We start from the raw sequence: 14,558 nt of genomic DNA on the forward strand, positions 1-14,558 counted from the left end.
ATCCCACAGAAAGAACTTAAAAGAATAAAATGATTCACTTACAACTTCAGATGAACATAATTATCAAAAGATATGTTATGGGTCCTTTTAATCAACTGACATTGAAGTATTTAGATAAACTGGGTGTCAGTGCATCAGCATGTGATTTAGAGAAGTCCTCCTCAGGACTTTCAGTAAAACCTCACCACTTTCAATCCAGTTACCTTCAGCAGCAGAAAGAAAAACACTATTTAAGTACACTGACAAACACCACCCAGAAAGCTTTACAACTTGGGCATAATGCAGATGTAATGTGGGTATAGTGTTTTTACACAGCTATAAAAGGTTAACAGTTAAGTCTCCAGTAAAATGTTTCACACCACAACAAGACCACTTGCTCGTGGTAGGAGATGAACAGGGGAGACCACTTGCTCGTGGTAGGAGATGAACAGGGGAGATCACTTGCTTGTGGTAGGAGATGAACAGGGGAGACCACTTGCTTGTGGTAGGAGATGAACAGGGGAGATCACTTGCTTGTGGTAGGAGATGAACAGGGGAGACCACTTGCTCGTGGTAGGAGATGAACAGAGGAGACCACTTGCTCGTGGTAGGAGATGAACAGGGGAGACCACTTGCTCGTGGTAGGAGATGAACAGGGGAGACCACTTGATACAAATCAGCCAGCTAATATCAAACAACGAGTCAGTATCAGCTGTGCTTCCAGGTGGATAGGTGTGATAAGCAATGGGAGAGAGTAGGCGCTCATGAATACCAAAAGTATTCATGAGCGCCTACTCTCTCCCATTGCTTATGAATACTTTTGGCGGGCTTTGACCCAACCCCTCAGCTTTAGCAGTGTTTTGGCGTAAAAACATAAGGCTGCTATCACGCCGAGACCGTGCCTGTCCCTAACTGATGGCCAGTGAACAGTGTGGGGCTAGTGATAGGGAAATGGCAGTGTCTGTGAGTAACAGAGGACCAGTGAACAGTGTGGGGCTAGTGAATGGGAAATGGCAGTGTCTGTGAGTAACAGAGGACCAATGAACAGTGTGGGGCTAGTGATGGGGAAATGGCAGTGTCTGTGAGTAACAGAGGGCCGGAGAACAGTGTGGGGCTAGTGATGGGGAAATGGCAGTGTCTGTGAGTAACAGAGGACCAATGAACAGTGTGGGGCTAGTGATGGGGAAATGGCAGTGTCTGTGAGTAACAGAGGACCAATGAACAGTGTGGGGCTAGTGATGGGGAAATGGCAGTGTCTGTGAGTAACAGAGGACCAATGAACAGTGTGGGGCTAGTGATGGGGAAATGGCAGTGTCTGTGAGTAACAGAGGGCCGGAGAACAGTGTGGGGCTAGTGATGGGGAAATGGCAGTGTCTGTGAGTAACTGATGGCCGGAGAACAGTGTGGGGCTAGTGATGGGGAAATGGCAGTGTCTGTGAGTAACAGAGGACCAATGAACAGTGTGGGGATAGTGATGGGGAAATGGCAGTGTCTGTGAGTAACAGAGGACCAATGAACAGTGTGAGGCTAGTGATGGGGAAATGGCAGTGTCTGTGAGTAACAGAGGACCAATGAACAGTGTGGGGCTAGTGATGGGGAAATGGCAGTGTCTGTGAGTAACAGAGGACCAATGAACAGTGTGGGGATAGTGATGGGGAAATGGCAGTGTCTGTGAGTAACTGATGGCCGGAGAACAGTGTGGGGCTAGTGATGGGGAAATGGCAGTGTCTGTGAGTAACAGAGGACCAGTGAACAGTGTGGGGATAGTGATGGGGAAATGGCAGTGTCTGTGAGTAACAGAGGACCAATGAACAGTGTGGGGATAGTGATGGGGAAATGGCAGTGTCTGTGAGTAACAGAGGACCAATGAACAGTGTGAGGCTAGTGATGGGGAAATGGCAGTGTCTGTGAGTAACAGAGGACCAATGAACAGTGTGAGGCTAGTGATGGGGAAATGGCAGTGTCTGTGAGTAACAGAGGACCAATGAACAGTGTGAGGCTAGTGATGGGGAAATGGCAGTGTCTGTGAGTAACAGAGGACCAGTGAACAGTGTTGGGATAGTGATGGGGAAATGGCAGTGTCTGTGAGTAACAGAGGACCAATGAACAGTGTGGGGATAGTGATGGGGAAATGGCAGTGTCTGTGAGTAACAGAGGACCAATAAACAGTGTGAGGCTAGTGATGGGGAAATGGCAGTGTCTGTGAGTAACAGAGGACCAATGAACAGTGTGAGGCTAGTGATGGGGAAATGGCAGTGTCTGTGAGTAACAGAGGACCAATGAACAGTGAGATGCATGTCTCTCCAGTCCAGTTGGAGAGATGCATATTTTTTCTACTGAAGCCATCCAAGCAGTACAATGGAATGTACTGTACATGCTTTAGGTGCACCATTTGTCTTTTAAGCATATGATTTGGAAAATGAATTAACATGGGTGTCATGCTTGGCCAATCACCACGCTTTAATTAGGCTACTTTATAGACAGTAACTTAGATGCAAGAACAGTACAGTAACATCATGCAAGTAATGCAGGCAGTTTACACTGGCACATCCAGATTACAGGACACTGTTGAAGCCTTGTGCAATCAGGTTGGAAATTGTAAGAACAATGAGTAGGAAGGGGAGGCACAGAGGGGTGAGTGAGGACATGCCAGAGCAGATCACATGACGCGTGTCAGTGTCACTAGTGTTATACGACTTCCTCCCAGACAAATATCCTGGAGCACAACATTGCTCTAACATTGTTTGGAACAATCTCATACTTTTTCACCTTCTCTTTCCCATAAGCAGTAGTGGTTAAGAAAGTCTCAAGAATAGTAGTGCACAATTATTCTGAGGACATGGCAAAATAGCATCTTCAGTGTCACAGAGTAAAGCATGGAGGTCAGGGAATAAGGAAGCAAAAGGCCAAAGCAGCAGAATAACTCAGTTTTGTGATTGTCTGGATGATGTCATCTTCATTAATAACAGTTACATTTAGATTTTGATCAAGGATATGACAGAAAACGTTTTTTTTGTTTTATTTTTTTTATCAGGTTTTGGGGTGTTGTTTTCTGTCCGGTTTTGGATTCGGAGAAGTTAAGTCCAATGAATACATTCAAAGCAGAGCATCTCGCCAGGGGGCATCCAAAACAAAAGCACCTTCTGCTCTGTTTGAGTCTTGAACTATTATATTTTCATTGATTAAACTCTGAACACAACAATGACCTAAAATAATGACTACTGGAAACTATTTCATTATGACAAATCTTCTTCACATTGGCACTTCTTTAAGCTGATTTGAACTACCTTTGTTTTAAAAATAAAGCCATTAAAAAGGTTTCTCACAATAAATACAGTACTTACATTTATTTTGTGCCAGAAGAGCAGAGGGGAGCAGAGGGGATGCCATGTGGTAGAGGCTGGGGCGGGGCGGGGGGGGGGGGGGGGCAGTACACAAGAGAGATGGGGCCTTTTCAGGGAATACAGAAACTAGAACAGGGGATATGTGGGATAACACTGGATGGACCGAGGGGAGGGGACCGATGGTTATCTCAGCTACCTGCTTTATGGTTTTCACTGTATATGCTGTGTTAGGGGGTGTGAGATTGGGGTGTAGTTTATGAGGTGTACTCTCTATACTTCAGGCACAGTGACGGGGTTTGGTGTGGGGCTGTGAGGAGAAATGAGGTGGGATTTAGCAGCCACAGCCCCCATGGTTCTCTGGAGGAGAGTCCTGTAGACTGGTGCTCCTGTGATTGGACAACAGGTTGGCATCTCCGCCCATGCTCTCGTTCATCTTCTCACAGATGACGTCTACCAGCCGCTCAAACACCTGCTTCACGTTGATGTTGTCCTTGGCGCTGGCCTCAAAGAACTGGTACCCTGTCAGACAGAGACGGGGAAATTGAGTAGAGTAATTACTTACTGTGGAGAGATTTCAAGAAAAGCAGATGAGATATTAAGGCTTAAGGGTTCGGTGTCCCCTGCTATATCTGTGTGTAAGTGTGTTCTCATGAGGTCAGTATGCTGTGGTAGTGTGACCTCTTGGTGTATAGTCTTTGCGAAGACTGCATGCTGTTGTGGATACTACTCACCAAGATCTTTGGCCAGTCTCTGGCTATCCTCTGTGGGGACTAGCCTGTCATCCTCCAGTTCACATTTGTTTCCCACCAGGATCACCTGTGCGTTGTCCCAAGAGTATGTCTTAATCTGAGTTGCCCTGTATGACCGAGGTGAGAGTAGACGAATACACAGTCTGAGAAGGCAGCAGGGTCAATATGGAAATGATGGAACCTTTCACCTTTCACTCACCAGTCCTGCACAGCGTTGAAGGAGTCCTGGTTGGTGATGTCATACATGAGCAGGAAGCCCATGGCTCCTCTGTAGTAGGCTGTGGTGATGGTACGGTAGCGCTCCTGTCCTGCTGTGTCCTGTGGGGAACATGATGGATGGTCATTCTTTACAGGTTGGGTTTGGGAACATGTTAAATTGTGTGGTATTTTGTGAGACCAGAAGGGGGCAATATTGACTAAGACCAACAGACTTGAGATGCAAGAGGTGAATGTGTGTGTGTGTATTAGAGGTCGACCAACTATGATTTTTCAACGCTGATACCGATTATTGGAAGACCAAAAAAAAAGCAGATACAGATTAATCGTCCAATTTTCTTTTAAAATATTGTTTACATATTTTTTTTGCATTTATTTGTAATAATGACAATTACAACAATACTGAATGAACACTTATTTTAACTTAATGTAACACATCAATAAAATCAATTTAGCCTCAAATAAATAATGAAACATGTTCAATTTGGTTTAAATAATGCAAAAACAAAGTGTTGGAGAAGAAAGTAAAAGTGCAATATTTGCCATGTAAGAAAGCTAATGTCCTTGCTCAGAACATGAGAACATTTGAAAGCTGGTGGTTCCTTTTAACATGAGTCTTCAATATTCCCAGGTAAGAAGTTTTAGGTTGTAGTTATTATAGGAATTATAGAACTATTTCTCTCTATACGATTTGTATTTCATATACCTTTGACTATTGGATGTTCTTATAGGCACTTTAGTATTGCCAGTGTAACATTTACATTTACATTTAAGTCATTTAGCAGACGCTCTTATCCAGAGCGACTTACAAATTGGTGAATTCACCTTCTGACATCCAGTGGAACAGCCACTTTACAATAGTGACAGCCACTTTACAATAGTGCAGTATAGCTTCCATCCCTCTCCTCGCCGCTACCTGGGCTCGAACCAGGAACTCATCGACAACAGCCACCCTCGAAGCAACGTTACCGATCACTCCACAAAAGCCGCGGGGAACAACCACTCCAAGTCTCAGAGCGAGTGATGTTGGAAACGTTATTAGCGCGCACCCTGCTAACTAGCAAGCCATTTCACATCGGTTACACCAGCCTAATCTCGGGAGTTGATAGGCTTGAAGTCATAAACAGAGCAATGCTTGAAGCACAGCGAAGAGCTGCTGGCAAAACGCACAAAAGTGCTGTTTGAATGAATGCTTACGGGCCTGCTGGTGCCTACCATCGCTCAGTCAGACTGCTCTATCAAATCATAGACTTAATTATAACATAAATAAACACACAGAAATACGAGCCTTTGGTCAGTAATATGGTCGAATCCGGAAACTATCATTTCGAATACAAAACATTTATTATTTCAGTGAAATACAGAACCGTTCCATATTTTATCTAACGGATGGCATCCCTAAGTCTAAATATTGCTGTTACATTGCACAACCTTCAATGTTTTGTCATAGTTACGTACATTTCTGGCAAATTACTTCGCAATGAGCCAGGCGGCCCAAACTGTTGCATATACCCTGACTCTGCGTGCAATGAACGCAAGAGAAGTGACACAATTTCACCTGGTTAATATTGCCTGTTAACCTGAATTTCTTTTAGCTAAATATGCAGGTTTAAAAATATATACTTCTGTGTATTGATTTTAAGAAAGGCATTGATGTTTATGGTTAGGTTCACGTTGGAGCAACGACAGTCTTTTTTCACGAATGTGCACCGCATCGATTATATGCAACGCAGGACACGCTAGATAAACTAGTAATATTATCAACCATGTGTAGTTATAACTAGTGATTATGATTGATTGATTGTTTTTTATAAGGTAAGTTTAATGCTAGCTAGCAACTTACCTTGGCTTCTTACTGCATTTGCGTAACAGGCAGTCTCCTTGTGAAGCAGGTGGTTAGAGCGTTGGACTAGTTAACTGTAAGGTTGCAAGATTGAATCCCTGAGCAGACAAGGTAAAAATCTGTTGTTCTGCCCCTGAACAAGGCAGTTAACCCACCGTTTCTAGGCAGCCATTGAAAATAAGAATGTGTTCTTAAGTGACCTGTGTAATTAAATAAAGGTGCAAAATTGGCATCCAAAAATACAGATTTCCGATTGTTATGAAAACTTGAAATCGGCCCAAATTAATCGGCTACTCCGATTAATCGGTCGACCTCTAGTGTGTATACGCTTGTAAATATTCAGGTCTAGAAAAGACTACAATTAATATTTTTTTGTTAACATACAAAATAGATATGACATAAATAAACATATTTCTGTGATAGTGCTTTGTCCTTTAAATTGTCCTATCAGCCAAAACCTTCCCACCCAAAGCCACTGTTAACTTCAGACTATTAGAAATTAAAGTGTCAGATACATGATTAAACAGAGTAACACCTACATTTGCCATGTCCGTCAACATAACTTCTTGTCAAACAACAAACCCTGGCCAACTAACAAAAACCCAGTAAGAACAAAAAGAACACGGAGAGCGCCAGATGTCGATAACAGCTCTCTGGTGCCGTAGAGCTGTAGAGACCTGTTTATCGGAAACATCTTTCAATTATGTAGAGGTTGAGTTTGATGTCAGAGTTGCTTCCCTGGAAAAGGTTAACATGAAAAAAAATAGTCAAGCAGGTGAGGAGATTAAATTGGCACGGCAACTATCCTTGGCCGTCGCTTGGTAACCTGGCCTGGGTCCCTCATTTGCATTTTAGGTCTTTACATCACTGAACAGTGGGGGGGGGGGGGGGGTTATGAATGTTTCATTAGGGCTAATAGTGTGCAGGGTAGTCAGCCCGAATGAACTGCCACCGATTTAGAGATTGCAAAAAATAGAGTTATTCTTAACTTAGAGCAGGTGCCAGGCTAGAGAGACGAGTGCTCTATAAGTGTGTGAGTCGGTGTATCCGCAGCGGTGTACTTCTGTTAAATGACCTTACCCAGAAGGAGAGTCTGCGTCATCTCAGGGTCATTTTTGTTTAATTTATGAATGAAGGATACCAGATGCATATCTTACCTGATATGAGCAGACATGATCAAATATTTGGCAGGGTAATGGATCTTACAGCACTAACCAAATACACTGTCCCCATGGCTCACATTGTCTCCATAACTATCTATACAACAAGTAAAGAAAATACTGTCCAAAAACAAATGCATGATGACAATGAGTGTAAAATGGTTGGGGGTTGATGTCACTAGGACCCTTCTCAGCATGCGTCACCTGGTCCTGCCGCCCACACAAAGCAGGGACACTCTAAGCCCTGGGCTTTGTGGTTCCGACACCAGGTGTGTCATTGTGCAGTTAACATATTGCCATGTGGTGTATCCTCTTAGAATAAACAGTATGGTTCAGGTTGAGAAAGTAGAACCATAATGGTACTATAGAAGGCTTCAAATTAAACTCATTTTTAAAACCATGATAAAAAATCATTTCAAGCCCTTCTCATGCCACACACGCGGAGGAAAGCTTGCAGCAGTGTGGACAGGGCACCACCTGTATACTCTCCATAGAGAGGCGAGGCTCAGAGGGTTCGAGTGAAAACAGGACACTGCCGATTAAACGCCCCTGGCCATTCCACATAGGGTTGTTCATTAACTGTACACTTGCTCTCGAAGCCAGGGCTCATTTATTGGACACGGTTGCTACTTCCACACCTCCAATGTATGAGGCAAACTGAGGAGGGTTTTATTCTTCTCTGATTTGAAACTCATCAGATGGCATTCAGTGATCCCAGCCACCACTGACAACATTAAGCCAAATCATGTGTCATAGGTGGAAACAGGGTCAGTGCGTCAGTCAGCTTGGTTTTGGTGTGTACATTGGTGTGGACACGGTTGCTGCTGATTCATCTTGATTGAATACAATACCATATAGGGTGTTTGTCTTGTTTAAACAGCATTCACTGTACGTGGAAATAGTTTGCCTTGAAATACTTTCAGACGTCAAGGTACTAGACTACATTGTAAGAAATTGTACAATTCTGGTAGCCCTGTTATTCAAGTATTTCCACAGAACATGATATTTTTTTCCAATCAGTTCTTTTGACCAATCAGTTCAGCTCTGAAAACGATCTGATGTTGTTGGTCAAAAGACCAATAAGTGGAAAATGGAACAGAATTGGTCTGCCTGTCCAAACACAGCCTTAGTCTCTAGAGCATGTGGTACAAGCAGCAACAACACACTGCAGTAGCTTGAGATGAGAAACCAAGTTTTCTGCAAAACATACAAGAGAGACGGAGGGTAAAATCATTGGTGGAAAAATTACTAAATTGTCATACTTGAGTAAAGGTAAAAAATGACATGCTATAAATCTAATTCCTTATATTAAGCAAACCCGATGGCGTGATTTACAGAAAGCCAGGGACACACTCCAACACTGACATCTTTTAAAAATGCAGTATTTGTGTTTAGTGAGTTCACCAGAGGCATTATATTGATAGGTGTGTGAATTGGACCATATTGAGGTCCTTACTGAGCAATCAAAATGTAAGGTATACTTTTGGGTGTCAAGGAAAGTGTATGGGAGTAAAAAGTACATATTTTCTTTGGAATAAAATGGAGTAAAATTTGTCAAAAAGGTATTGTAAAGTAAACTACCTCCAAACAATGACTTAAGTAGTACTCCAAAGTATTTTTACACCACCGTGTAAAATGCAAGGGCCTTGCAGATGAAAGTTTGTGATTGGCCCACTATATAATTATCAGCCACCTGTCAGAAAAACTCAATTCAATAGTGAAGGATTTGGTCTATGGATTTATATTCTGGTTTAATACAGAGGACAACTTTCCTCTTGATGGGATGTGTATGAGAGTCCACTATGATGGCAAAAATGTGGCACAAAGGTGGCAATCATGTTGTAGAGACCATTGCTGGCATGTGGGACAAAATGCTAACTCACCCATATCTGTAGCTTTATCCTTTTCTCATTGCGGAAGACGGTCTTGACCTTGAAGTCTATGCCCACGGTGGAGACAAAGGCTGGGGTGAAGGAGTCATCAGCATAGCGGAACAGGAAGCTGGTCTTCCCCACACTGCTGTTGCCAATGATCAGCAGCTTGAACATGTAGTCAAAGTTCTGGTCAGCCGCATCCTTCTGGGCAGGCTGCTGCTGAAGGCGAGAGTCATTCACTGACGCCATCTAGAAGGGAAGGCAGAGGTGTGAGAGGTGATACTACAGCTCAGGGTGAATTAAACACCAAATCATCAGGTTAGGGGCTCGTAAGTAAGCATTTCACTAAGGTCTACACCTGTTGTCGTCGGCGTATGTGACTAATAACATTTGATATGAGTCTTTGAATTCTATACCAATACAACTCAACAGTTGGTAGGTAAAATCAACAGGCCAGGCCCAGTCCCCTAAATTGTTATGATCCAGTATGTGGCGGGGAGTTTTCAAAACCTGCTCATCATAGCTATTATGACTCAGTCACTTGCAGGCTGCAGCATCTGCCACTGGGTATCAAATTGCACAGTATAAAGACCTTTTAGTGTCTGTCACTTGTTCCTAAAAGTGGGTGTAATGACTGCAAGGAATGGGTGTGAAAGGAGAGTCCATGGCCTCCCCCCTCATCCTCAGCTGAACAATCAGGGCTGCACACCACAGCTTCCTTCTGATGAGGACTGTCTTCTTGAAAACCGGTCAAGAACATAGCTGCCAGGCCCATTAGTGGGCCAGGCCAGCAAGCTCAGCATGGCCATCTTAAGAAGTAGTGATATTTAACATCAAAGGGGAATGTAGAGGACGGTCCACAGTAAAGGTCGACAAATTATGATTTTTCAACGCCGATACCGATTATTGGAGGACCAAGAAAAGCCGATACCGATTATTGAAGGACCAAAAAAAACGATACAGATTAAATCGACCATTTTTTATTTATATATATATTTATATATATATATATATATATATATATATATATATGTAATAATGACAATTACAACAATACTGAATGAACACTTTTTTTTACTTAATACATCAATAAAATCTATTTAGACTCAAATAAATAATGAAACGTTCAATTTGGTTTAAATAATGCAAAAACAAAGTGTTGGAGAAGAAAGTAAAAGTGCAACATGTGCCATGTAAAAAAAGTTAATGTGTAAGTTCCTTGCTCAGAACATGAGAACATGTTAAAAGGAACCACCAGCTTTCATATGAGTCTTCAATATTCCCAGGTAAGAATTTTTAGGCTGTAGTTATAATAGGACTATTTCTCTTTATACCATTTGTATTTCATATACCTTTGACTATGTTCTAATAAGTACTTTAGTATTGCCAGCCTAATCTCGGGAGTTGATAGGCTTGAAGTCATAAACAGCGCGATGCTTGAAGCACAGCGAAGAGCTGCTGGCAAACGCAGTAAAGTGCTGTTTGAATGAATGCTTACGAGCCTGCTGCTTCCTACCACCGCTCAGTCAGACTGGTCTTTCAAATCATAGACTTAATTATAATAACACACAGAAATACGAGCCTTAGGTCATTAATATGGTCAGATCCAGAAACTATAATTTCAAAAACAAAACGTTTATTCTTTCAGTGAAATACGGAACTGTTCCGTATTTTATCTAACGGGTTGCATCCATAAGTCTAAATATTGCTGTTACATTGCACAACCTTCAATGTTATGTCATAATTACGTACAATTCTGGCAAATTAGTTTGCAACGAGCCAGGCGGCCCAAACTGTTGGATATACCCTGACTCAACGCAAGAGAAGTGACACAATTTGTCTAGTTTAATATTGCCTGCTAACATGAATTTATTTTAACTAAATATGCAGGTTTAAAAATATATATATATCTGTGTATTGATTTTAAGAAAGGCATTGATGTTTATGGTTAGGTACATTCGTGCAACAATTGTGCTTTTTTCGCAAATGCTCTTTTGTTAAATCTTCCCCCGTTTGGCGAAGTTGGCTGTATTTGTTAGGAAGAAATGGTCTTCACACAATTCGCGATGAGCCAGGTAGCCCAAACTGCTGCATATACCCTGACTCTGTTGCACAGAACACAAGAGAAGGGACACAATTTCCCTAGTTAAAAGAAATTCATGTTAGCAGGCAATATTAACAAAATATGCAGGTTTAAAAATATATACTTGTGTATTGATTTTAAGAAAGGTGTTGATGTTTATGGTTAGGTACACATTGGTGCAACGACAGTGCTTTTTTTGCGAAAACGCTTGTTAAATCATCGTTTGGCGAATTAGGCTGGGATTCAATGATATATTAACAGGCACCGCATTGATTTATATGCAACGCAGGACAAGCTAGATAAACTAGTAATATCATCAACCATGTGTAGTTAACTAGTGATTATGTTAAGATTTATTGTTTTTTTAAAGATACGTTTAATGCTAGCTAGCACCTTACCTTGGCTCCTTGCTGCACTCGCATAACAGGTAGTCAGCCTGCCACGCAGTCTCCTCGTGGAGTGCAATGTAATCGGCCATGATCGGTGTCCAAAAATGCCGATTACCGTTTTGTTATGAAAACTTGAAATCGGCCCTAATTAAATTGGTCATTCCTATTAAATCGGTCGACCTCTAATCCACAGACACTATTGTGGGGCAAAGAAAATCTCTTGTTGAAGCTGTATCTCTATGATTCCATGTTTGTGCCCACCGAGATTTTAGGGGTGTGAGAGTGAGTCCACTGCCCCTTACTTGTAACATGGGGGATGATCTGTGCGGTAAATGTTAAATAAGACAAATGATGTAAAGGCCCAAATGATTCTGTGTAAAAAGGCAGGTCTGTACGATAATCCCCTATCACATGGCACCAATCAAACGTTCATCTGACCATTGCTTTGTGGGTCTAAAGTCATTGGATCATTGGTCCCACACTGTGTGTACAAAGAATATGCGGGAAACCCATTGGATCAAATGTTATTTTCCTCTCAGAATGTAAGCCTGCTAAATCCTGGTCACATCATGCACATTTACACTGTGGCTCAAGAAGTCTTGAGGCAAAATAATATTTTGGGAAACTGTTTTTCTACCCTAAATCTGTGACAACTGTTGTGCTGCTGAGGCAATGAGTAGCCTACAATATCCAATATCACTCAATTCAATATCCCATTGTACAATAATAATATTATATAAGCCATCCCAATGCTACAGTCATACTGTCCAAATTATACTCAGATATTAGAGACCAAAGTTACTGGATGATGAAGTGTTGAGAAACACATGGCCAAAACTGTTTGTGGACAAGTAGCATTAAATCACTTTGACCAGGGGGTGATAAATTTAATACTGGCATGCCACCATCTGCCAAAATAATCGGGACAGATTTTACATCACTGTCATCACAGAACAGGCCTCCACTTAGTAGAGTTGAAATGGGAGTCATTTTTTATGCACTGGAGAAGCATTCGTTCTGTAAAACAAATAAGAGGCCATTATGGTGAATAGGCCTATTGTGGTCTCTCAGCTGGCACTGTTTGCAGAGTAAGGTCCCTGGCTGTTATAGGAAATTAGCTCTTGATTGGTTGGCAGCTGTCTGTTCCCTATTAAAGAATGGTCGTAAACACAGGTGAAGGAAGTAGGTTAGTAAAATGTAGTGGTTTCAGTATACCTGGACAAGCTCAAATGAATAGCACAATAAGTAGGCCTATACTTGTCAACTCACTCTCTACCCATCATATTGAAAGTTGTCAAGTGTCCATTCTACATCTCTATAAGCCCTTGATCATGACTATCAGTTTCATTACATTACACATAAATCATTGGACAAAGGCATCTTCTGTATGGGGGAGTTTTGTTAAGAGCCCCGATGCTCAATCTGAACATTAACAAGCGTCTGTTTTGGAAGCATACAGAAACTTATCTTTCATATCAGTGAGAAATCATTTAAAAAGGTTGAATTGATACACCTTGATAGGGTTGGTGTCAGTGGAGGAGGACTCCTAATAATGGCTGGAATGGAGTGAACTGCAAACACATGAAACCTATGTGCTTGATGCATTTTAACCATTCCACTCCAGCCATTGGCACGAGCCTGTCCTCCCCAATTAAGGTGCCACCAAACTCCTGTGGTTAGTGTTCCCACAAGGCCATATCTCCATGTTACAGAGCTTGTTTACTGAAGATAAGAGGCGACCACCTGTGCTAATTAGCGTGTTCTGAACACCTGTATGTAAGCGTAACTCGGGAGGTGTAGTTTTGTCAGATGGAGGCACCCATAGCTGTATAGATCTGTGCATTTTTTTTGTTGTTGAAGGATTCTTTCTCGCTAAAACAAAGGCCACAGCAAGCGACGATTTGACGTTTCAAAACGTTGAAACAGCGTCGGGATTTAAGTTCACATGAGAGTCGTGAATGGCTGAAAACTATAGGGATAAGGCAAATGCCGCCTAGAGTTTGACAGCTATATCTCTATATGATATAGAACTGCCAAAGTAGACCCTATACAGAGAATGGGGGTGAAGAAAATCCATAGCTGACAATTTGTCATTTCGGTTCTTCAAATCGCACCAGGTGCTCGAGCCTCGAGGATTAATTGGCGATGTCTCGAAAACCTGTTGTCGCATTTTAGAAACATGTAAAACTAAATCCAGTGTACATTAAATTGAGTTAAGTAAACGAGAATATAATGCCCAGCAAATAACTTTCGTTTGACATGAAGGAAGCTGGACAATGGTGCAGAAAATATTGACCAAACTTTTTCCAGCCACTTACCTACTAATCTATGGAAACGGAATTTCTTTGACTTTAATCTTCAGTGTTATTTCCTTTCAAGTGAAGAGTGAAAGTTCCCTAGGGTCTTCAACAACCTGAATTCTCTTTCCGCCCACCGCTTTCTGCCTCACCGTTTTCCTCTGAGCGTTTGTGGAATAGAACAGGCAGCTCCCGGATCTCGTTTGTGTACAAAGGAGCACCCTTCGAGAGCGCAGCAGTCAATGTTGTGATCAACTCACACGACAGTATTCACACAGCTATAATCTCTCTCACACACTTCCAGAGAGCAAATTTACTGTACTTTATGATCCCTCACTCAGCTCTAGCCTGTTTCGAAATAAGAGCTTTCACAAATCAAGGCAGCATGTACAGTATGTTTGTGTTTGATGTTTATGTGTATTACATTGTTGAATAATATAGAGAATATTCTGAGCTGGGTCAGTCTTCTGGTCTGAACTTCAGAGATGCTCTGCAGTCTGCCAACCTCATAATTTATTAAGTATAACTCAACATTTGATAATGCAGATCATTAGAAATACACTAATGAGATCACTGGGCTTAGATCCTAAAATGATGTGTAAGTTAATATTATCATGCAGATAT

General features: G+C 41.9%; 1 protein-coding gene across 1 annotated transcript; it reads right to left on the reverse strand.

Annotated features, from left to right (window-relative positions):
• Positions 1-773: 773 nt before the first annotated feature.
• LOC135554265 (ras-related protein Rab-3D-like) lies at positions 774-14,212 on the reverse strand. Its single transcript, XM_064986457.1, has 5 exons — positions 13,956-14,212; positions 9,175-9,414; positions 4,272-4,390; positions 4,055-4,179; positions 774-3,842 (listed from the first exon to the last, which is right to left on the reverse strand). Exons 2-5 carry the CDS (start codon positions 9,412-9,414, stop codon positions 3,655-3,657), a joined length of 672 nt encoding a protein of 223 aa, XP_064842529.1. The 5' UTR covers positions 13,956-14,212; the 3' UTR covers positions 774-3,654.
• Between the last annotated feature and the right edge of the window lie 346 nt (positions 14,213-14,558).

This window comes from Oncorhynchus masou, chromosome 14 (genome assembly GCF_036934945.1).
Source record: "Oncorhynchus masou masou isolate Uvic2021 chromosome 14, UVic_Omas_1.1, whole genome shotgun sequence".
NCBI lineage: Eukaryota > Metazoa > Chordata > Actinopteri > Salmoniformes > Salmonidae > Oncorhynchus > Oncorhynchus masou.

Bases quoted from the DNA above. Each gene is read 5' to 3' on its own strand.
- LOC135554265 (XM_064986457.1), bottom strand. From the start codon at position 9,414: ATGGCGTCAGTGAATGACTCTCGCCTTCAGCAGCAGCCTGCCCAGAAG. The intron at 4,180-4,271 runs GTGAGTGAAAGG...TCGGTCATACAG, and splicing joins TTCAACGCTGTGCAGGACTG to GGCAACTCAGATTAAGACAT. The intron at 3,843-4,054 runs GTGAGTAGTATC...TCTGTCTGACAG, and splicing joins GAGACTGGCCAAAGATCTTG to GGTACCAGTTCTTTGAGGCC.